Consider the following 25,650-nt stretch of genomic DNA (forward strand, 5'->3'; position numbering starts at 1 on the left):
ACCACAAACTCTGCTACATGCTAGCTATACAACACTGAGCAAGATAAACATGGCCTTTACCCTCTACAGTGACACAGTATTATGAGATGTATGTCCAAGGTGAGGAAAAGGTAAACTGTGCTTGAGGACCATACAGTAACTCCCTGACACTGAGAGGACATAATATTGAAAATCAGTTTTTTTTAGTCTGGTGAGAGTAACATAACTCCAAAGTGTCACTAAGAGGAGAAGATCATAATAATAAGAGAGAGAAAGGGTAAGAAAAGCAGATACTGTAATTAAAAGGAAGACCTCTTCTGGAAGGAAAGAAATGATGCAACCCTATTGTGCAGCCTAGACAGCTTATTCCATAGATTTGGGAGTTTTGGAAAAGCAGGGTACTTCGGAGGAAACTCAGTGGAATAACACCATCAAAAACTATTGGACTGGGGAAACCAAACAAATATTGTATTATTATGCAGAGATACCCATCTTTCAGGAAACAGAGGAAGACCTACTTAAAGCTACTTTGTAATCCTGAGCGGCTGTGGAATACACAGAATTATTATTCCTTTACCGTCTTTTTCTTCAGCAAATTGTCCCTAAGTGACCAGGGAAAGCATTCATTCAGTTGTCCGTGAGCATACATATTGGGTTTCTGCCTGTAGAGTCTCAAAATAAAGAAGTAAACCTCCCCATTTATGAGTCAGCACCATAAACATTTTACAATCATTTATTCTTTTGCTTCCCAAGAATAAATTCTCAACATATCTTAACAAAGTGAAGAGAAGAGGGCATTGATTTATTTAGACAAATACTCACCAGTTACTAGACTGGCAAATATTAATAGGATTAGTTTTGTGTGTAGCACCTTATGAATTGCTTCTCAGTTAATTCTTACCAATTGTTAATTATCAATTTGTTCATCTTATTTTTAACACGTCCTCATTTTCAGAAATACGTCCTAATGTACTTACCTGACAGTGTCTGTTCCGCTGCTACTTTCTGATCTGGATCTAAATGAAAGTGAAAATAATGCTTCCAAATTAATGCTTTAAAAACTGTGTGTACATGACAAGTGAGCACCAGACTATTCTGGAACCTGCATTAACTCTCTTATACCAGTCGTCACCACTAATGAGTCCTTCCGAAAGATCACTAAATTATGGTATGTGAACAAGTAACATCCTTATGTACACATATACCACATCCCTAAAGAAAATATACCTCAAATTCCCAAATAGAAAGAGGAGCAAGAACACAGATTTTTCTTCTCCTAGCACAGACTCTATGATTGATTCTGAATGCTTCATTCTGACCTTTAAGGTTCTAACCTAACGTTTTACCCACTGATAAATTACTGCAGGACGTGATTTAAAAGCCTCACTGATTTCTAAACAAGCAAGCAGACTGGGCTGACAGGGTAATTTCCACCTCCTATTCTATAGTAGAGAAATGGTGGGGAAAAAAAAGAAAAAACACAAAATACTAATGAAAATTTAAGAGAAGAAAGGAACATTTCTAATGGTAATTTGAAAAAAAAAAAAAAAAAGAGGAAGTTGAAAGCACTAGAGGAACTAAAGGTGAATGACTCCAGGGGGAGGGGAATCAGTTAAACACATCTGCTTATAAGGATGGAGACCACCTGGAGCACTGGAGCTGACCCCCTCCTCTAACCCTGGCTGCCATGAAAGATCATTCCACCCACTAAGTGGGATAAAAAAATTGTTATCATGAGTCTCAGAGATGCTTCTGGGAAATTGCTTCAGAAGTACAGATGGAAAAGGATCACCTAGAGACACAGAAACCCAGGTGCTTAGAAGGGTTTAGGGATATGGATGGGGAAGACATCACTACCAAAACTGGAAACTTAAGCCTTCACCACACAGGTTCAGGACACTTCCTCTCACTTCCTATGAACTCTAGATTTCCACGTGTAACAAGCACTGTAAACATTTATGACTTAGGAGGGTAAAACATAACATAATCTTGACGAGGAGGATTCTACAAGAAGGATATGCAGCATTCTCATGACATAATCACTGCTACTTCAGATGACCTTACAATCAAATTTAAAAAGCCAGTAGAGGTAATGTCCACAGCCAGAGTAAATTAAACAATTCATACACTAACATAAATAACAGGAAAACTTTGAAAAAAGAATGTTTAGGATTTCCATAGAGATCAGCAAAAGAACAGAGTTCATTAAACAAGAAACGACAGAATGAGATCGGCCAAGATGGCAGAATAAGAAGATGTTACACTCACCTCCTCTTCTCTCACAGACATACCAAAATCACAACTATTTGCAGAACAGCTATCGATGAAAAAAACTGAAACCTACTAGAAAAGATCTTCTACAACTAAAGATATAAAGAAGGAACCACAACAAGATGGGCAGGAGGGGCAGAGTCACAATATAGTCAACCCACACCCCCGGGTGGGCGACCCCCAAATGGGAGCATAATTACAACTGCAGAGATTCTCCCCAAGGAGTGAGGTACCTGAGCCCCACATCAGGACCCCCAGCCTGGGGTCCTGCACTGGGAAGATGAGTCCCTAGAACATTTAGCTGAAGGCCAGTGGGGCATACTTTCAGGAGAACCAGAGGGCTGTGGGAAATAGAGACGCCACTCTTGAAAGGCACACAGACTCTCACACACTCCAGGACCCAGGGCAGAAGCAGTAATCTGAAAGAAGCCTGGGTCAGACCTACCTGCTGATCTTGGAAAGCCCCCCAGAGAGGGAGGAGGCAACTGGCACTCATCCTGGGGACAGACACTGACAGCAGCCATTTGGGGGAGGTCAGTCTACCACATGGACACTGGTGCTGGCAAGTACCATTCTGGAATCCTCTGTCTAGCCAGTTAGCCCCAGGACCAGTCCCACCCCAGCCCCACATCCAATAGGCACCAGTAGCGGGACAAGCAAATAATTGAACAGGGACATAGCTTCACCTACCAGCTTAAGACCCCCCCTGAGCCCATGGCCACCCTGGGCCACAGCCCTGCACACCAGAGGGCCCAGGGCCCAGCCCCACACACCAGTGCACAGGCACCAGACTCAGGAGCCCCAGGGCTCTGCAGCCAGAGCCCCTGGGATCCAGCTCCACCCATAAGTAGGCAGGTCCCAGCCCTGGAGCCCCTGGCCCTGCCCACCAGTGAGCCTGCCCTAGACTCAGGACTACCCTCACCCAGCAGCAGGTGGGCAGCAGGCCCGGGACAGCTGCAGCCCCACAGCCTGTGGATCCAGCCCCGTCCAGCAGGCCAGCACCAGCCCTGGGACTGGCTGAGCCCTGTCCCCGCCCACCAGAAGGCCAACACAAGCTTTGAGACAGCCTGGGCCCTGCAGCCAGCTGTGTCAGGAACCAGCCCCACCCACGACTGGCCTAACACCAGCTCTGAGACCCTGGGGCACTGCAGCCAGACCCCCAGGACCCAGATCTGCCTTCCAGTGGGCCAGCACTAGCCTCAGGAACTGGCTTCACCCACTGGTGGGTAAGCAACATTCCTGCGATCTTCTGGAACCCAACTTCACCCACCAGAAAGCCAGCACTAGCCTCGGACATGCCCCCTCCCTGGGGTTTCACAGCCAGCTGTCTTGTGACCTGGCCTGCCAACCAGCAGCCTGTAGCTTCCACATGAGGCACGGTCCGGCAACCACCTGGAACAGGGGCCAACCAAGCCTACAAGGCCACTTACAGTAGCCAGATTGCCACAACACAGAGGACCCACACAGCCCACATAGGGAGCACCCCTGGAACGCAGAGGTAAAAAACTTGCACTCAGAAAATTATGACACTGATAAAAGAAATTAAAGATGATACAATAGATGGAAAGATATACCATGTTCTTAGATTGGTATAATTAATATTGTTAAAATGACCATATTACCCAAGGTGATCTACAGACTCAGTGAAATCCCTATCAAAATACCAATGCCATTTTTCACAGAACTAGGACAAATAACTCTAAAATTTGTATGGAAATACAAAAGACCACTGATGGCTAATACAATCTTGAGAAAGAAGGACAGAGCTGGAGGTATCGCACTTTCTAGCTTCAGACTATATTACAAAGCTATAGTAATCAAAATAGTTTAGTACTTCCACAAAAACAGAACCACAGATGAATGGAACAGAATAAAGAGCTCAGAAATAAACTCATGCACTTATGGTCAATTAATGTACAAAAAGGAGGCAAGAATATATAGGAGAAAAGACAGTCTCATCAATAAGTGGTGCTGGGGAAACCACACAGCTGTATCTAAAAGAATGAGATAGCACATTTTTTACATCATACACAAAAATAAGCTCAAAATGAATTAAAGCCAGAAACCATAAGACTCCCAGAAGAGAATGCAGGCAAAACAGTCTTTGACATAAATTGTAGCAACATTGTTTTGGAGCTATCTCCTAAGGCAAAGGAAACAAAAGCAAAAATAAATAAATGGGATCTAATTAAACTTAAAAGCTTTCGCACAGCAAAGGACACTATCAACCAAATGAAAAGCCAATCTCCTGGAGAAAATATCTGCAAATGATATGACTGCTAAGGGATTAATACCCAAACTATACAGCTTACACAACTCAAAATCAAAAAAACCCAAACAACTGATTAAAAAATGGGCAGAAGACTTGAATGGACATTTTTCTAAAGAAGAGATACAGGTGGTCAACAGATACAAAAGATGCTAAACATCACTAATCATCAGAGAAATGCAAATCAGAACCATGACAAGCTATCACCTCACAACTGTCAGAATGGCTATCATCAAAAAGACCACAAATAACAAATGTTAATGAGGATGTGAAGCAAAGAGAACCCTCGTACACTGCAGGTGGGAATGTAAACAGGAGCAATCACTGTAGAAAACAGTATGAGATTCCTTTAAAAAACTAAAAATAGAACTACCATATGATCCAGCAATTCCACTCCTGGGTATTTATCCAAAGAAAACAAAAACACTAATTTGAAAAGATATACGCACCCCAGTGTTCACAGTAACATTAGCCAAGCCAAGATACTGAAGCAACCTTGTGTCCATCAACAGATGAATGGATAAAGAAGATGCAATATATTTATAGACAATGGAATACTACTCAGCCATTAAAAAGAAAGAAATCTTGCCATTTGCAAAAACATAGATGTCCTTGAAAAACATTATGCTTAATGAAATAAGTCAGACAGAGAAAGACAAATACTATATGGTATCATGTGAAATCTAAAAAAAAAAAACTAGTGAATATAACAAAAAAGAAATAGACTCACAGATACAAAGAACAAATTAGTGATTATCAGTATAGAGATGGAAGGCAGGAGGGACAAGAGCGGGGGAGGGGTAAGACATACAAACTACTATGTATAAAATAAATGAGCTACATAGATATATTGTACAGTACAAGGAATATTGCCAATATTTTATAATATCTATAAATAGAGTATAAGCTTTATAAAAAATTAAAAACCAATATGTTGTACACTTGAAACTTATATAATACTATAAATCAACTGCACCTCAATTAAAAGAAGGAAAAAAAGACATGAGAGAACTGAAAAAAAAAAGAGTTGCTGATTTTAAATTATTTAGAGAAATCACTGAGAACACTAGGTAAGCGGAAATATAATACATAACAGTCCAGTTAAGAAACATGGAGCAATTTAGACACAGAAAACTTAAAATGAAGGAGAGTCAATACTTGCAGCGAAAAAGGCTAGGACTTTTCAAAACTGAAGAAAGGCATGAGTCTTCACACTGAAAGGAAATATTGGGCCCAGTTCATGATTTTACAAATATCTCTACCAGAATACACTATAACAAAATAACCACACTGTGAGGACAAAGAATAAACCTTAGAGGCTGTGGTAGGCAGAATTCTAACGATGGCTCCCATTCCTTGGTTATTCAAACACTCTTCAAAAGTACTACTCTGAAGACATTGTGCACATGTAATTAAAGCTCCAAATCTTATAATACAGAGATTACTTTGGTGGGCCTGACCCAGTCAGGTCAGCCCTTTAAAAGTAGAGTTTTCTCCTGCTGGTAGAGAAGAGAAAGTGAGAGAGAGTCAAAGCCTTAGGAAGACTTGTGTGCCCTTGTTTCTTTAAAGGTGAAGGAGGTACGTGAGAAGCAATGCAGGTGGCCTCTAGGAAAGGGGGGGTGGGGACCCAAGCAGACAGGCATCAAGGAAATAGATACCTCAGACCTACAGCTGGAAGCAGTTGGATTTTTCTTATGTCCTGAATGAGCCAAGAACCCTGCCTGGCTTTCAGGCCTTCAGGTCAGCCTTGCGACAAGCCAGCTAAATCCACCTGTACTTCTGTCTTACGGAACATCCACATAATAAATGGATGTTGCTTAAGTTACTACATGGGTGGTAACTTGTTACGCAGCAATAGAAATACAAAGACTGCTATAGGTAAAACTCATATTAACCATAAAGGAATAAATGAATCAAAACACAAACAGAAGACTTATCATTATCAGTACAGAATGCTGCACTACACTGACTTTCTTCAAACAGCTGAGGCAAAATAACTCTCAGCCTCGAAGTCCACACTACATAAATTCACACTTGAGAGTGAAAATAAAGACGATTTTAAGTGAATAAGATAAACAGCTCACTACACACAGACTCATGGTGGAAATTCTAAGAGATGTACTTCACCTAAAGGGAGACTGAACACTAAAAAGAATAGTGAGTAAATAAAGTGACAAATAGGTAGTGAAATCCTAGTAGGTTTTGATTAAGCATAGTAATGATAATGATGACTTACTTGTAGCAGGTTAAAATTCATGAGTAACTAAAAACCAAATGATAATAATATGCAAGAGTGTAGAAAAGAGTATAGGGTTTAATGGGCTAATATCCCTAAATTGTTAAAAGATTATAAATATTTGTTATATCTAAAGTTGTAACTTTAACTACATTTAATTTTAATAATTAAATACATCATAACATAATAATTTAATAATTACAGAATATCACTAAAAGAATAGAATTAGAACATATAATGACCGAATTGGTAGAAGGAAAGAAAAAACAATCACAATCAACATAATGGAATACAAGAAAGTAGAAAAAGAAAATATTGATAAAGCAGGATAAATAGAAAAACACACAAAACAAAGTGGTAGAATTTAGTCTAAATATATCAGCAAACATGAGTATATAAACATATTAAATTCAACTACTGAGAAATTCTTGAGATTACATATTTTTAAATTCCATTGGCAGGCTGTTTTTAAGAGACCAGCTTAAATAAAAGATTGAAAGTAAGGGATGGAAAAGTTACATAAGGTAAATTTAACAAACAGAAAGTTGGTATAGCAGCTATAAAACAGTAAGGACTGAGTTTATGGTTAAAAACTATTAACAGGGACAATATGCTACTTTTAATGATAAAAGAACAGCACAGCTGTCAATGTCATCAGTTCTCACCAACCCATAATTATCCTGGATTTATACATGAGGTCTGAGTTCTGAGTTCTGTCACGTACAACCTCTCAAATGTTGGCGTTTGCTTGGTTGTTTACCCGAGCAGTACATGAATATTCCCCAGGTTGGGTCACTTCCAGGCACTATACATCCTTTTCCTTATTAATTATACATATGTTATCTGTTACTAATAAAAACAGTCATTTTATTCCTTGGTTCCTCAGAGTGGATTTCCAGTAAACATTTATTAAATTTATAAATAAGAGACTAAATTACTAGAAACTAAATTAGTAGCCTGGTTTTCAGTGGATTACTTTACCAACTGCAGCTGTTCAAACAGTATCTAGAAATTAATTGTGAATTGTTAATTCGTTCTTAATTTTTAACACATACCTTAAGATGTCTTCCAGTTTACCTACCTGCTGTCAGTTCTGTGAGTGCTGCTTTCTGATCTAGATATTTAAAAAAATGGAAAATCATGTCCAAAGTTAGTACTAAGAGAGCTTGCCAACTGCATGAATAAGATAGGCTATTTTATAAGCAGTATTTTCTCTTTCACAAGACTAGTTATCAAAACAAAAAACAGTGTCTAAGTTCATGGAATAACGATGCAAATAAGTAACATTCTTATTCACCTCCACCACTACACCTCATCCACAAAGAGTGCATTTCAAACTTGCAGTGAGGAAACTGTCAAGAAGGCACAGGTTTGCTTTATCCTTGTCTCCTCTGAACACAGAACATAGGTTTGACCCTGAATGCCTGATTCTGAGCTTCATACCCCAACTTTTATCCTTCTATTCATTGATAAATAAATGCTACATTTTGTGAATTAAAACCCATACTGACTTCTAGACAATCTGGCAGAATGAGCTGGTGGGACAGTCCCCCTTTGCATTCCTCATAGAGGAGTGCTGAAAAAAATAACACAAACATTTAATACATAACTGAGGTTAACAAGAGAAGACTTTTCCTGGTGCTGTTTAAAAAATGAAGAAACAGAATTCAAAGGCTAAACAGGGGCTAAAAGTAAACGGTTTCAGGGGTATCTAAACTGGTGACCAGGCTTTGGGACTAGAGATTTAACAGCCCTTCCTTAGGAGTTAAGTTATGAGACCTTTCCATGTGGGGAAACTAAATGAGCTCCTTAATTAAAACTGGAGCCATGAATGGCCATATACCCCATTAAACAGGGATAATAAAAATGTTGAGCAGTGGCCTCTGGGATGCAGCAGGGGAAGGGATACGCAGCAGGAAGAGATGGGAGGAAACTGCATCACTCAGATGTAGGGTTCCCAAGCCTCCAAAAAGTCTATTTCCAGGACCCCAGTTCACACCCCTACAAATTCCTGAACACGAGGCATAGCAATTGCTTCATATGTTTTTGTTTTAAAGGTAGCAAAGATAAAACAACCCATAGGTATGTGTTTTCAACACAGAGCATGCAGAATTCTCATGGGGAAGCCAGACACTGAAGAGAAAGAGTCTGTGATTACAAACCCCTAATAGTCCATGTCAACAGCCACAGAAGAACAACAAATTCACACACCAAGAAATACAAACGATTTCAAAAACTTTGAGACTATTTAGAATTTCCATCAAGATCTTTGTAGGAATTAGAACCCTTAAGTCCAGAACAGGACAGAGAAGGAAGAACGGTGAAATGCAAGAGCGACCTGAGGGAGTCAAGCAGAGTGTGAGACGCAGACAACGACGAAAGCGCAGTTACAAACCACAAAGACATACTTCCAACTCTGGCCAGGATGGAATGACAGACTGGACTTACCCTCCTGCTTGAAACAACTGAAAATCTGGACAAAAGCTATGAAACACTGATTTTCAGATGCTGAGTACTAGGCAGGACAGTGATCTCTGAGAGAAGGGACTAGAGGTGAGATCCCTGATTGACCCTTCTTACTGCCTGGTGAGAGTTTCCATTCTGTACAGCGAGAGGATCCCAGGCAAAGGCCAGGAGTCTCCCTGAGTTGAGGTAACAGAGTCTAGGGAGGCAGTTACAATTCTCAGGGCAAAACTGTAGAGAGGGACACGTTGCACAGAGAGAGCTTCTGAGATCTGCACAGGGTCCCCCTCGCGTGTTCCGCCGGTACTGACCACTGAATGAAGCAGCAATGCAAACTGAAGTATTTCGTTTGTGGTAAGGCTCAGAAATCTGCATTCTAAATAAGTACTTCTCCTATAGGTGACACAGGTCACACTTTGAGAACCACTGGGTATTTGAAAGCAATAGATATGGATACATTTTAGTTCTTCCTCTCTCAATTACCAACGCAATGATGTTAGCAAGTTATTAAAACCACATTCCCAAATTTTTGCATCTTTAATTAAAATAAGGATATTCAAAACTATCTCAGAGATGTTGATACAGCATTTAAAATTCCTGGTAAAATTGAATAATTGTTGCTGCTCAAAATATTGCCTTACACATGACTAGACTTAAATGGTATTAAAGTTTAACTTCAGAACATAAATTCCACTTACTCGCTACTTTGGGATTCCTGTTGCTTGGTGAGCCGCTTCTTCAAACGCTTCCATGAAATAGCTGTTATGGTTGCTACGGTGAGAACAGGTAAAGCCAGGTAGATACCCAGAAGCCACTGTTTCTTCCGAGCCTTCACAAAGGTTTTTTCCATAATTAAACCTAAAAATGAAAATACATTAAAAAGCCAGAGTAAAAAAATTAAGCTGTCTACTTTTACTTTCAAGTTGCAGCAAACTAATTACAATGTTCTTAATTTTCACTTGTTATTCAAGGAACAGAGAACAATAATAATATAATCATAATACTTGTCTCTATAACCTCTCATGTGAAAGAATAGAAACTAAGTTACAGAAAGTCCCCACGTGTTCTACATTACACAGCAGCTGCAGCAAAATCTCACCTTAAGTGGGGCCCCAAGACTTCAGTAATGTGTAGTGCAGGAGTGTGTAACTGTAAGGTTAGCTAGCAAACTTGCCTCGTTACAAGGTGCATTATCACAGAATCCCACTATATCTCAGCGTATCTTGCTTTCATTAGATTGTTGGCTCTTTGACATTAGGGATCTGTTTTTATACACTGAGCCATTGCACTGCTACTAAAACGCCACCAGTGTAAGATGGGGAGGCCTGATTCCTAACTCTAATTCTGCAACCAGTTAGCACTGGGTATTCTTTAAGCTCCATGAGGAGCAGGACTTTGCTTTGCTTACTGTACAGGCCTCATGCCGCATGACGAGCACTTGGTGTATACTAGGAGTTCAAGGAGTTCAGTAAATATTGGCTACATCAATGAATGAATAACAGAAACTACAGTCACGGTGAACAAACAGTGTTGCTTTAGCATTCCTTCTGTCATCTCTTTAGCAGCAGTTAATAGATTTTTCTCATTTAAACTGTAAATGAGAGTAATTTACTCTGAATCTTTCATCTTTGATTTCCTTTATTTCTTCTATAACAGACATACAGTAACTGTGCTGGACACAGGGTAAGTGTTGCTTGTATAGAGCTGAGATCCCAGGATCAATCATAAAGGGGGAAAAGGCTGAAAGGTGGTTTAAAGGAGAAAGTCAGACATAAGTAAAGAAAAATTTTAAAAGATACACTCAGCTTCAATCATATTTGAAAGTTAGTATTAGAAAAAAACAGCAAGATTAAGAAGGCATATTTGGTTTCCATTTCTTGAGGAAGTTTTTTATCTTTTAATTACAAATATTGATTTCTTTCTAAGTGGCAAAAATGTAACTCTTTTTGTGAAGATAAGCAATTTGAGAATTTTATTAACTGGGTATGAAAAGAGATAGGTAATTACCCTGTTCCCCAGGTGAATTAGAAGAGTCCCGGGCACTCCTTTGGCAATCTGGAGGTCTGAAGCCACTAGAACAATGGCACTCCAAGGTTGAAGTGCACACCTAAGGACATTGTTTTAAATGTTAAATGATCATTTTAAAATATTTTCTCATAGAAAGTAAAATTATCAGATGGGTCATCAAGTTTACTTTTGTATTTTCATCTAGTGTAATTTTGTTTGTTTTATTTATTTAAAGGGATAATCCTACAGGGGAAATGCTTGGTTTCTTAGCCTAAAGTGCACACGCACGCACACACACACACATGCTAAAAATAATTATCAGTGGTTCCTGAAACTAGCACGTGAAACTTTACAAGGACCCAGATACTTACATAACCTCACAAGTATCTCCTCACAGATTACTTATTATTACAAATGGTAAATTACAGTGTAAAAACTTGGAAGACATCACCTTAACTAAGTAATCCAAAAGTGACATCACAACATGAGAACAAACTGACATGTGTCTCCTGAGAAGGGCAACATCACTCCTGTGAGGTATTTCAGAGTACACACGGTACACACACGCGCGCGTGCACACACACACACACACACACACAACATGGTGGTATTAGAGAAGCTGGGGCAGTGGATACCCCAAACATAGGGCTTTTCCCCCGTACATTTAAGCCCTGGAAGAAAGAAATTAGATTCATGTCCTTAAATTGAGATCTTAGAAATTGAGAGATGTTTTATATTATTTTGAGAAGTAGCATAGCATAGTGGTCAAAAGCAGAGACTCTGAAACTGGATTGCTTTGGTTAAAAACCCTGGCTCCATCACTTACTAGCCATGTGACTCTTGGCATGTTAAAAATCTATGCCTCAGTGTATTCATCTGCGAAGTGGGAATAATAGTCCTGATCTCATAGGCTGTTGTGAGGATTTAATAAGTAAATCTATATAAAATGCTCAGATTAGAAATTTACACAAAGTAAGTACCATAAAACTGTTTCCTATTATTAATTAATTACAGAAACCATCAGTCTTAATGTTATGCTGTATTTAAGTATTTGATGCCCTTTTGGAATGCAAAAAGCTTTTGCTTAAAAATCAAACAAAAGCAAACAAATGAAACAAAACCTGATCTTGGTCAAAGGGCAACTAGCCTGGGGGAGGATAAATCCTCATTTGTAAGTGCAAATACTTAAGCTGCCACATGACAGCACTGAACCTAGAGATGGGAAGAGACGTAGGCAGTCCGCCCTGGGAGTTTGAACTAGCTGGCACCAACACACCACTGGAAGGGTCTCATTTTCATTAGAATTTAAGTATATGTTTTTGAAATTTTCAGGTGAATATCTGAAGATGCTAAATTTTCTTGATGCAAATATTGTGAGCCTCACTTCATAGCTTTTACTTTAGCACCCAACTCTTCAGACATGCAATTGAGAAACAAGCCCTCCACCCCCACCCCAATCCAGCTTTGAAAGCCAACAGGACTTAGGGCCATGAGACCCACAAGGCTATAGCAAGGGATGACGTCAGCAACACGGTGAAGTGAAAGCTACCCTTGCTTTTCCCCTTCAATCTACAACCAGTAAAACATCCCCAGTGCAACAAAGGTGTCTCTGCCCAGTGCAGCAGGACACTAGAGAACTGTACACATGTATACAGCTAAAGGGGGGTGAGCTGGAGCACAGAGAGGAAGCAGAAACCAGGGAAAGCAGAAGCTGTGCGTGCAGTCCTGGCCCTCCAGCCACGGCGGCCGAGCTGCACCCACAGAGAAGCCAGTAGCAGCAGGGGAGGTAGCGCACGTGATCCTGGCCTCTCGGCTGCAGCAGCACCCGCGGCCACAGTTAACTGAGTAGTAGCAGCACTGGGACCTGGGACACTGTTCCTCCAGCTGCTGAATGCTCGTGACCCCAGCCCCTTGCCCCCCAACCCACAGAGTGGAGCTGCTTTTAAGAAGAACCTTAAAGCACCAGATATGTAAGAGACGCCAGCAGGACCCTGGCTCCTGTGTGACTCTTCCCCTCCCACAGTGGTGGTGGAGCCTGACACTCAGGAGTCCTGGACAGAAGGGAAGAACCCACCATCCCAGTGCTCCAGGCGGCAAGAACAGTGAGCTGACAGATGTATGGCACCAACAACCCCGGAGGCACAAGAAGTGATAACAGGCACAGGCAACAACTCTGCCAGAGGTGGCAGAGGGTGGAAAGTGCAGGCTTTAAAATATAACCAGAAACAGCGCAAGAAAACCCAAAAAAACTTGTGCTCTGGCGCCACCTACTGGAAAACAAAAGCAAGACCTCTAATTTCTAACCGGTTGAATCATTAGAATCAAGCAGAAAGGTGTTCCCCACTTAAAATGTGCGGGCAGAGGAACAACTCAACCAGCACTATGAAGAACCACAGTAACACTGTATCACAAAAAGAAAATGAATGCTCCAGAAACTGAACTTAGAGTCACAAAATATTGCAGTCTGATAGAGAATTCAAAATAGGTGTTGTGCAGAAACTCAACAAGTTACAAGAAATCTCATAAAGGCAGTTCAATTAGCTTAGGAACAAAATTAATTAACAGAAGGAATACTTTACCAAAGATACTGAAACTCTAAAAAAGAAACAAACAAATTCTGGAGCTGAAGAACTCAATAAAGTAGACAAAAAATGCCTTAGAAAGCACTGGAAATAGAGCAGATCATATGGGAGAGAGAGCTAGCATGAAGATGGAAATCAAGAAACGATACAAGTAGACGAGGAAAGAGAAATAAGATAAAAATGAGGGAATTCTATGAGAGCTATCCAGTTCTTTTAGAAACGGCAACATCTGGGTATTGAGTATCCCACAGAAGAACGAACTGAGTTTACTTAAATAAATAATAGCAGAGAACTTCCCAAACCTGGGGAAGGAACTGGATCCACAAGAACATGAAGCTAAGTAAACAATTATCTCAATACAAAAGACCCCACTCCAGTCTTGGCTCATGGTGCTCATGGGCAAATCTGTGGGGCTTGTCCACTGGGATTCTGATCGTGGCAGAGAAGGCAGGAGGGGCTTGAAATAGCAGTGCTTGGATCTAAGTAGACCAAGGTCCCACCCACAGCACCCAAGCAGTAGTTCCAACTGGCAGCTTTGCTCATCTGTCGAGCCAAAATAGTGGCACAGTCTGGTAAGGGAACTTGATGGGGTGCAGGTCTGCCTAATTTTGAATCTCAAAAGAAGAGCCTTGCCACTTCTTGAGTTGGTCTGTACCCTCACCAGGCAGGGGAGCTGAGTCATAACCCTGCCCAGTGCTAAGTATAGTTACCAGCTCCACATGACCAGAAATCCTTGTTAGAATACCTATAAACCGCACAGCCCAGCAACGGTCCAGCAGTGAGTCTGGCAGGCAGAGCAGATTGACTATAGAGCGAAGCCATTGGTATCATTCAGCCAGAGGATATGGGGTGCAGGTTAGCTTGTCAAGACCACAAAGAGACTTCCAAAGTTTGGAGACAATTCCCCTGCTTTGCCCAGACAGCGGAGCTAATTCATAGTTGCTCCCATTGTTGGGTGTAGCTCCTCGTCCTGCCCAAACAAAAGGTCTAACCAGAACACCTGGGAGGTTGCATGGAGCCAGCTCTCCAACTCTGCGTGGGAAGGTGAGCTAATTCACAGCCCTGCCCATATGGTTTTCATTATGGTAGCTTTGTAATATAGTCTGAAGTCAGGGAGTGTTTTACCTCCAGCTCTGTTCTTTCTCAAGATTGTTTTGGCTATTCAGGGTCTTCTGTGTTTCCATACAAATTTTTAAATTATGTGTTCTAGTTCTGTGGGAAAATGCCACTGGAACTTTGATTGGTATTGCACTGAGTCTGTAGATTGCCTTGGGGAGTATGGTTATTTTAACAATATTAATTCTTCCAATGCATGAACACAGAATATCTTCCCATCTGTTTGTGCTGTCTTCAATTTCTTTCATCAGTGTCTCATAGTTTTCTGAGTAAAACTCTTTTAAGTCCTTAAGGTAAGTTTATCCTAGGCATTTTATTCTTTTGATGCAATTTTAAATGGAAAGAATTAACAGATTTCTGTATATTAACTTTGTATCCTGCAGCTTTATGAAATTCGTTGATGAGAAGACATGGGGGAACTTTAAGTGCATATTACTAAGGGAAAACCAATCTGAAAAGGCTATATACTGTATGATTCCAACTACATGATATTCTGAAAAAGGCAAAACTATGAAAACAGTTTAAAAAAAAATGAGGGGTTGTCAGGGGTAGGAGAGACAGAGGGACCAATTGTCAGAACACAGAGGTTTTTAGGGCAGTGAAACTACTCTGTATGATATTATTAATGATGGCTATCTGTCATTATACATTTGTCCAAGCCCATAGAACGGACAGCACCAAGAGTGAATCCTAATATAAACTATGGACTTTGAGGTATAATGATGTGTCAATGTAGGTTCATCAATTGTAACAAATGTACCACTCTGGTGGGGGATGTTGATGTGGGATAGGCTGTGTGTACTGGGGTCGGAGGGTATGTAGGCAATCTATACTTTCTGCTCAGTTTTGCCATGAACCTCAAACTGCTCTAAAAAAATAAAGTCTAGAATAGACATATATATGTATGTGTATCTAAATCACTTTGCTATACACCTGAAACCAACACAACATTGTAAATCAACTATACTTCAACAAAAAAATTCTAGTATAAAATGAGGGATAAAACCGATAGTTTTCCTTTACCCTATGTATCCACAGACACATAAATTTTAGCGTAATTATCTTCCCTTGAAGAACAGGTTAATGTATTTATTGGAATATTTAACACCTCTGAGAAGTGCCCAGCTGTAGTAAGAAATCTGTTAAGGTCATCAGCAATTTAATTCTATACAATGTTCTCTAAAACACATGACTACAAATTTAGTAACCCGATTCAGCCCCACATTGAAGCTAGATACATCAGGTCCTAGCACACAGTGGGAACCCAATAAATGTTGAATACATTAATGATTGATGCTGAGAAGTGTCCAGGAGAGATGTGATTTGAGGAAACAGGAATCCGGTGCTTACTTACTCCGTGTCCATTGCACTTTTGTGAACAAGTATGTGATTGAGTTGCAAGTATCCTTGATTCTACACATTCACGATTTACACAAATCTAAAGAAAAATACATACAAAAAAATGTTTCCAAGTCAGAGGAGCCCAGTTATCTTAACAAATACAATCAGTGGTTTTATAGTTAAGGCCATGGCCATTCAATGCAACACATTTCCACTAACTACTGTTTTTGTTGCATCCCACAAATTTTTATATGTTGTATTTTCATTTTCACTTAGTTCAAAATATTTTTCAGTTTCTCTTGGGATTTCTCCTTTGACACAAGGGTTATTTAGAAACGTGTACTTTAAGCTACAACTATTTTGGGATTTTTCAGATAAGTCTAATGTAAACCATGGACTTTGGGTGACAATGGTGGAGAGTGTAGGAGTCTGTACTTATGTAGAGGTATGTGGGAACTCCCTGTACTTTCTGCAACTTTTGATGTGAACCTAAAACTGCTCTTAAAAAAGTATTTTTTAAAATAAATTTTTAAAAAATGATTCAGGCTTCCAGTATTTGGTTCCCCATATAAGGAGTTTGCAAGTTGCCACTCCATCCTAACAACAAGTGAAAAATTGAACAGACTGAAAAATCAACAGCTCTTCTAGGATCCACAAGAGAAGTGGAGACAAAGGCCAACCACTGCCCCCAAATTAGGGAGATAGACAAGCAGACATGGGGAGTCGCCGCTTAACTAGAGCAAAGATTCACAAGCAAAGCCACCTTGGGTACCAGTGCCAGGGAAAGCCTGAACTGTAACTGATGGATTGCTGGAGGTTCGTTGTGGACAACTCTGAGAGTTAAAACCCCAGGCGACCCAGCCATGGGGGACCCCTACAGTTTTGGGAGATGTACATCCAGAAGCTCTGCCAGGTTCTCATGGTAACTATTAGAGAAAATTCTTCTTGTTTTCTGGCAGGAGGAGGGGGAAAGGAACCATTCTGAAATAGCCCAAGCACTCTGTCCTTCTTAACAAAGCTTGCCCTGAGGAGAAACTAGTTAACCAGAGCCAACCTTGCTGGTGTTTCATCAGCACCTAACTGCTCTGGGAGAAGGGAAGCACTCAATTTCAGTCAGCTCTGACCTTCCAGGTGCTTACTTACTCCATGTCTCACTTTTTAATTGTTTTGGCTCCATGGCATAAATGTATCTACTGAGCTCCTTGGCATGTACCTCCTTCAAAGAGGCATTTATGACTTCTAGGCATGAAGAGGAAGCTAATATTAAGGAGAGAGAGAGAGAGTGTGTGTGTGTGTGTGTGTGTGTGTATACACATATATATATACATGCACTTTACCTATAGTAAACATCATTTAAACTGTAAGATCACCAAAAGTGGCTATTAACATACACAGTCATTTCACATATTTAATAATTTGTTCAAAATCATCTATCAAGTAAGTGGAAGAGTCAAAATTCAAATCTATGGGCATCTGTCTTCAAAGCCTACACTTTATATTATATTATAGTTCCACATAAGCAAAACTCTGAGTAGGAATTAAATGAGCTTTTAAGTAACTTTATTCCATGTTTTCTCTAGATTTGGGTTGGTTTCATAGGTAATAAATTATAATAGCAATAATAATAGCCAACCTATATTTAGCTCTTACTATGTGCTGAGCATCGTGCTAAGCACTTTATACTATTATCTCATTTAATCTTTGCCACAACTCCACAAAGTAAATGTTATTATTATCCTTACTTTACAGTCAGTTGTGGTATCTCAGGCTGGTTAGGTAACTTGCAAAATATCAAAAAATAAGAGGTGAAGATTGATTCTAAGCAACCTGATCTAAGTTGTACTTTTATCTATTGGGCCACAAAGAGACATATATTACTAAGTGGGATTTCTTGTTTCTTCTTCTAGAAAAAATGTGCCTTTCCATGTTATGGAATATTTAACTACAAGTATTCCTAAGATCTCTCTCCTCCCCACTCCAGCCCCAAAACACTTGGAGTTTCTTTGCTCAGAAAATGGAAATTCTAAAGCAGATCAAACATTTCCATTTCCCTCTTATTATCTGGAGACCAAATGAAGCTTATTCATTTTCTCCTTGTCCAAATATTTAAGGTTACATACAACCGGAAATGAACTGTAATTTAATATTTAATGAAAATATTTATTAAAGAAATAAATAAAACTAGATTTTTTCTTTCATTTTGCTTTTCCATATACACATTTTTAAACTAGATTTTGTAAAAAATGGATTTTAAGTCATTTACCCTCCCATCATCACAAATAGAGCCACTTTTTATCTCCATTGGATCTTCATTTTTTGATCTGTGGTGCAGAGTTATACATACAACATCTCGTACAAAAGCATAAATCACAGAAGCATCTTCTTGAAGGAAAGGAGTTTGAGAAGGGTAGGTACAAATTAATCTTCCACATATAAGATTCCTGCAAACATAATAAAATTATATGATTATTATACATTAGGCACTATAAATTTCATAAATACAAGGGCCATGTATGCTTGGCTAACAAGTATCTAGCCCAGTGTCCAGCACATAGTAGGTTCTTAATAAATATTTGTTAAAATAAAATTATAACCAAAATATCAAATAACTAGCTCTTCAGATGCAGGGGAAACTGAAGTTCATTTAACAGATACTGGGTAGTCTTCAGCTTGGGCAAGCAATCAAGTGAATAGGGATGGTATTTCTATTTTTTAAAACATGAGTATGTTCAGAGAGGAAAGATGCAATGGCTATTATTAGTTTCAATCTTGGATCAGACCTAAGGGTCTAATGATCATCCATATATAAACGTTTAAAAATTAGATTGAAATGTAATAAGCCTGGAGCACAAGAAAGATGTCAAGGTTAGAGATTTTGATTTCAGGTTCACTCCCATACACATGCAATACTTGAAACAATTGGAATGAATGACATACATAGAGAAAAACCAAAAATAGGATCTTACGGAACACAGGAGAAGTATTTTTAATATTTTCATAGCATACCTCCATGGACAGAATTTGTAACTCTTTCCTTGTTTACCACAGTTCCCAAACCTATCATTTTGAGAGTGTATTTCTTCATAGCAGGCAAATGGAGCATTTTTTGAACCTGTCAAAGTTAGAAATATATTTGGATTAATACTTCCTTTCTTTTCCATCTTTCTCCATCTCCTCATATTTTATGTTTGTTTTGCCTTTTTCTCTATTATTATTATCTATTCAGAAGTTTCCTGGTGAAGTTGTAAGAAAAGAGAAAGAGTTAAAGTGAAAAGTAATAACCATGGTTATTTTTCCTTTTACTTCACTTTCAGTAATTTCCACCACAAAAGATATTATGAGGGTAGGGGAAAGTTATAGAGGTGGAAGCCTTGAGAGCAGCCTCTGTGAAAGACAGCAATAGACAGGTAACACAAGAAAACTATACTTGTTCTCTTAGATTCTGAGTAGGAATTTATAAAAAGGCAGGTCTATAACAAAATCTCATGAAGAAACTTCATATCTTCAGGAAATCTAAAATGAAGGGACCAAAATTGCCAACCCATATAGTTACCTGTTTTTCCTTCTTTGGTATATTAGTTTTTTATCGCTGTGTAAAACATTACCAAAATCTTGGCAACTTTAAACAACACCCATGTCACAGTTCCTGTTAAGTCAGAAGTCCAACAAAGCACAAGCAGGTTCTCTGTTTGGGGTCTCACTAGGCGGAAATAAAGTTCCTGGCTGGGGTCACAGTCTCATTTGAGGCTGGAGTCCTCTTCCTGTCTCATTGGTTGTTGGAAGAATTCATTTTCTTGCAGCCATTGCTCCATTTTAGTCCTAACTATCTGCCAGGGGTTGCTCTTGGCCCCTAGGAGCTCCCCCTCAGGTCCTGGTCACATGGCCCTCTCACAACATGGCAGCTTATTTCTTCCAAGCCAGCAAGAGAATCTTCTGACATCTCCCATCTTTTAAGGGCTCACAGGATTAGGGGAGGCCCCACTGAGAATGATCTCCCTTTTGATTAATTCAAAGTCGACTGATTATGGACCTTAACTACCTCTTTAAAATCCCTTCATATTTATGATATAATCTAATCATAGGAAATATTTCATCATATATTCACTGGTTCTCCCCCAACTCAAAGAGAGGGGATTATCCAAGAAATGTATACCAGAAGAGTATGGGGGCCATCTTAGAATTCTACCTAGCCGTTACCTTCCCCCAAACAAACCTTGCTGAGTCTGACTACCTGTCTACAAAATATAAAAGTAGGGAATAATAGCTACTTCAATAGATTGTTATGAGAATTAATTAAGATGATGTTTATTTAGTCATTGTTAATTCTCATCTAATCCTTCTCCATTTTCTTTTAATATCAAGAGGGTTTCTCCACCTCGTACACTGTTGGTGGGAATGTAAAATTAGTGCAGACACTATAAAGAACAGTATGAAAGTTCCTTAAAAAACTAAAAATAGAGCTACCATATGATCCTGCAATCCCACTCCTGGACATTTTTGGGAGAAAACTCTAACTCAAAAAGACATGCTCCCCAGTGTTCATAGCAACACTATTTACAATAGCGAAGACATGGGAGCAACCTAAATACAGACGAATGGATAAAGAAGCTGTGAGGTGTGTACACATAAACACACACACACACACACACACACACACACGAACATTACTTAGCCATAAAAAAGAATGAAATAATGCCATTTTCAGCAACATGGATGGAACTAGAGATTATCATACTAAGTGACATAAGTCAGATAGAAAAAGACAAATATCATATCACTTATATGTGAAATCTAAAAAAAAAATGATACAAAGGAACTTATTTCCAAATAGAAATAGAAACAAACTTATGATTACCAAGGAGGGGGGGATAAATTTGGAATTTGAGGTTGGTAGATACACAATACCATATATAAAATAGATAAATAACAAGGACCTATTATATAGTAAAGGGAACTATATTCAATATCTTGTAATAAACTATAATGGAAAAGAGAATCTGAAAAAGAATACATATATGTGTGTGTGTGTGTACATGTAAAACTGAATCACTTTGCTGTACACCTGAAACACTGTATCAACTATACTTCAATAAAAATTTTAAAAGAGGGTTTCTCCAATTTACTAGCCCTTTTAATTTTTTACCTTCTAATTCTGACTCTTTCCACCATTTTTAAACACTGGCCCATCAAGGTGATTGTATACATACTGTGAGGACAGGTCATGTCGTGAGTATTCACAATGTTTAATCAGTTTGGTTGTGAATCTGAGAATACCAGGTTAGGAATGCTCTTCATCCAGCCCAACTTGTACAAGCCCATCTATTGCTTCTAAAGGCACCAATGAGCCCTATTATTCATTTCTCCCTTGAATACCCTCTCTCATTAGTGTTTGGGGCTTTTTCTCAGCTATCTATCATATCAATGGGTTGCAAAACACAACATTGTTAAGATGTCAATCATCCAGAATTCATTTATAAATCTGACACAAAATTCTAGCAGGCATTTTTTTTTTTTTTTAGAAATTGGCAAACTTATATTAAAATCCATGTGGAGATGAAAAGGACTCAGAAAATCCAAAGCAATATTGAAAAAGAATACAGTGGAATGATTTATACCACCTAATATATAAAGGCTTACTAAAAACTACAGTAACCAATAGCATAAGGATAGACAGATAGGTCAATGTAGAATAAATCTAGACATGGAACTTTATTACATCATCAATTGATTTTTAGCAGATCTATCAAATCAAATGAATGAAAAATAATCATCTTTCCAAGAAATAATGATGGAATATGTGGACAAGCTTACGAGGGGAAAATAAATCTCAATCCTTATCTCACACCATACACAAAAATTAATTTGATTTAAAAGTTAAATCAAAACCTCTTAGAAAAAAACAGGAAAATATGTGGATGACCTCGGTCAGAGTAGGCAAATATTTCTTAGACTGACTATAGAAAAAATTTGATAAACTAAACTTCCTCAAAATGAAAAATTTCTCCTCATCAAAAATCACCATTAAAAACGTATAGGGGGAAACCTCATACCGGGAAAAAATACAATACTTATAATTTAAAATGTATTTGAATACAGAATATATAAAGTACACATATAAATCAATAATGAAAAGGCCAAAGCCTAATTAAAAATGGGCAAGCACTGCAAAAGGAAGATATATATATACAATGTATCATACATGTGTCAAATGAGCACCAAATAATATGCTCAGCATTCTTAATGACAATTATACGCAATAGAAATGCACATAAAAGCTACAATGAACTACTATTTTACAACCAATACAGCAACTAAAATTAAAAAGACTGACAACATCAAATGTGAGCAAGGATATGGAGCAACTGAAATTCTCATGTTGCTGGTAGAGACAGAAAGTAATACAACTTTAGAAAACTGTGAGCAGGTTTCTCATCAAATTAAACATACAGCTACCCTAAGACAGCAGTTCCACTCCTAAATCTTTACTTAGGAGAAACAAAAACATTTATTCACAAAAAGACTTATATATGAAGGTTTATAACACCTTTATTCACGATAGAAAAAAAAAACTAGAAACAATCCAAATGTCCATAAACAGGAGAATGTAAAAATCATTTGCAGTATACTTATACCATGAAATACTTCATTTATATGAAGTTCAAGAACAGGTAAAATTAACGTATGATAATAGGAAAGATAACAGTTGTTGCTTTAAAGGAACTGACAAGAAAAGAGATACAAAGGAATTTACTGAGCTGATGAAAATTTTCCACCTTTTAACTGGAGTGAGGATTATACTTGCATCTTTCAAATTCATTGAAATATACTTTAAAGATCTATGAAGTTCACTTTATGTAATTATATCCCAGTTTTTTAAGTCCATGGTTAATGCTGCTAGCAGAAGTATGATAATCAGAAAGGTAAATCCATATGTAAATTATGTCTCTATTCCAGTCAGGGGAAATTACTGCCCTTACATGTTGAAAAGATCTAATGTCATCAAGCTGGCACAGTGGCTGGCCAGTCGCAGCACCGTGCTAAGTCAGAATCTGAATTCTGGCCCATTGCTGTTGACTTAGCCCATGGTTGTTAACTTAGCAACAGAGGCAGTCAGATCACCTGAGTGGGGAAAATCTATTTTTGAACCCATTCATTGTCTCCATCCCTGAAGCCATCAACTCTTTGTACATGGGCTCACTATGAACGTACTAGGGTACCTGGAGAGAGATGCTGACATCTCAGGACAGATCATCTTGTTTATCTAACTATTCAGAGGCTCCTCTATGTGGAATGCCCTTTGTTGAGCTTTGCGGGCAACACAAATACCTTCATATTCCATGCTCATTCTGAGAGGCACAACCACATACATCTTCTCCAGAACTCCCTGTCATCAACTTTTTAATCTTATTTTTTCAAGCCCTAATTAATTGCACATGATTAGCCACTGTCAAATATTAACAATGACTACCTCTGGATTCCTCCTTTTTCAGACAAAGTAGAAAACCAGATACACTGCTCAGAGTTCTACACAATAAGAGAATTTTCCTTGATCATTGTTTTTCAAAAACACCTCTGAGAAACGCTATAATAATGCAGAGGGCATCCACTTCCAAGTGGTGTCAAAAACTAGGTAGAGTCATCTGTACCAGGCCTCAGTTGTTTTCTTCCTCCAGCAACCGGTTCTAGGAAACTCCCGTAAAGCCACAGGGACGCACGGAGAAAGGGTTAGCAATGCAGCAGGAGTGCGTGGCATGGGACTTTTGGCCACCTGCTCAAATAACTTACTTAGATCTTCCTCTTTGGTGCTTTGCACATCTTGGTATATCATATAGCATTGTGTTCATGATGGGCAGCTCAGGTTTCATAATTTGGGGAGAAATGAGATTCATCTGCCTTCCTTAGACATGATGTACTTTATCCAGGTTGCCAGAGTCTCCACAATTCCCTCATGACTCCTTGACACAGAGTTTGAGAATCAGATTCCCTTTACCATTGTACCTGCAGTATTTAGGGATTTTTTTCTTTTACAATAAATATTTTTCATAACTCATGTGCCGATCTAAAATATTCTCACACTCCAATTCTTGCTAGAAGAAACCAATTCCCAACATAAAGACTGAAAAATAACAGATATTACCTTTCTAAACCTCCTTTGCAGCCAGATCATGGGCATGTGGCCCAATCATGGCCAGTGGTCCTGAGAGAAATTATGCTAAGGACTTCTGTAAAAGACTGTTCTTTCTTGTAAAAGAGATAAGTAGAACTACATAAGCCCCTTTTCCCTACCTTTGAACAAAGAAACTACCTGACCATCACTAAGAAGAAAGTCAAGAGAATGATGGGGAAGTCAGTCCAGAAACTTGACAAGGATAGAATTCAACAATCCGACTCTAAAATAATCTCTTGTCTTTTTTATTACACATGCAAAATAAATCCCTATTATTTAATCCCCTTTTCTTCAGGTAGTCTTAATGTGAAAAAAAGTTTGCTAACTAATATTCAAGTCCTCACTATGGAACCAGATATGTGAGCTACTTGCAAAAGCAAACTACAGTTGTAAAAGATTCTTTCACTATTCGTTTATTCAATTATTGAACAACCATTTTGTGCCGGGGATTATTCTATGTGCTGGAGATACAGCAATGGACACAAGATTCAGAAGTTAGCTTAGAAGCACTGAGCAAAAATAGGCACTGATTATTGATGGAATTTAGTAATGAGTATACAGCAGACAGAAGAACAACAAATTCTGAAAAATGAAAACAGATTAAAAGGGAAGCACTAATTATTGATCATCTACCAAGATATATATATATATATATATATATATATATATATATATATATATACACACATACATACATACACACACATATATATACATACACATACACACCTAATACAGGTGCATATATATATATATATACAAATGTATATTTATATATACAAACGCTGTTAAGTCTTGTACTGACAAATCAAGTTAGGCAAAGAATGCCATGACTGATACCCAGTATCAGAATATCCATCCCAATCTGGTACTTAATCTATTCTTACTTTATACTCTACCTGCTTCCTTCATTTTTTATCCTGATTTACCTCCAAATTGCTCCATCTTATCTAGTTTAGAATCCTGATTGATACATTATCATGTTGCTATCTCTCTTGACTGAATCTCTAACAGAGAACTTGCTTAGCTAAAATGATTAGTGACCAAGCCCTGAGCTCCAGAATGGAATATTTTGGGATGGGAAAAAAGATGCCATCCTTTGGGACATCCTGCCAAATGAATGCACTGGGTTACTATGTAACTAACAGAAACTTATCTACCAACGCCAGCAGGACAATTTATCTTGCACAGTCTTTTTCTCAATTAAGAGAAAATGTAT

At 38.6% G+C, this 25,650-nt stretch overlaps 1 protein-coding gene across 1 annotated transcript in view; it reads right to left on the reverse strand.

Moving 5' to 3' along the window:
* The window catches only part of ADAM32 (ADAM metallopeptidase domain 32), an 81,012-nt gene that overhangs the window by 6,605 nt on the left and 48,757 nt on the right, over nucleotides 1-25,650 (reverse strand). Inside the window, exons 16-22 of the mRNA XM_032468655.1 lie at nucleotides 19,271-19,376; nucleotides 18,528-18,705; nucleotides 16,278-16,361; nucleotides 11,226-11,325; nucleotides 9,917-10,076; nucleotides 7,837-7,869; nucleotides 957-995 (exon numbers count right to left, since the gene is read on the reverse strand). Coding sequence (XP_032324546.1) covers nucleotides 957-995; nucleotides 7,837-7,869; nucleotides 9,917-10,076; nucleotides 11,226-11,325; nucleotides 16,278-16,361; nucleotides 18,528-18,705; nucleotides 19,271-19,376 — 700 coding nt within the window. The remainder of the gene's footprint in view (nucleotides 1-956; nucleotides 996-7,836; nucleotides 7,870-9,916; nucleotides 10,077-11,225; nucleotides 11,326-16,277; nucleotides 16,362-18,527; nucleotides 18,706-19,270; nucleotides 19,377-25,650) is intronic.

Source organism: Camelus ferus, chromosome 26, assembly GCF_009834535.1.
Source record: "Camelus ferus isolate YT-003-E chromosome 26, BCGSAC_Cfer_1.0, whole genome shotgun sequence".
In the NCBI taxonomy this organism is placed as follows: Eukaryota; Metazoa; Chordata; class Mammalia; order Artiodactyla; family Camelidae; genus Camelus; species Camelus ferus.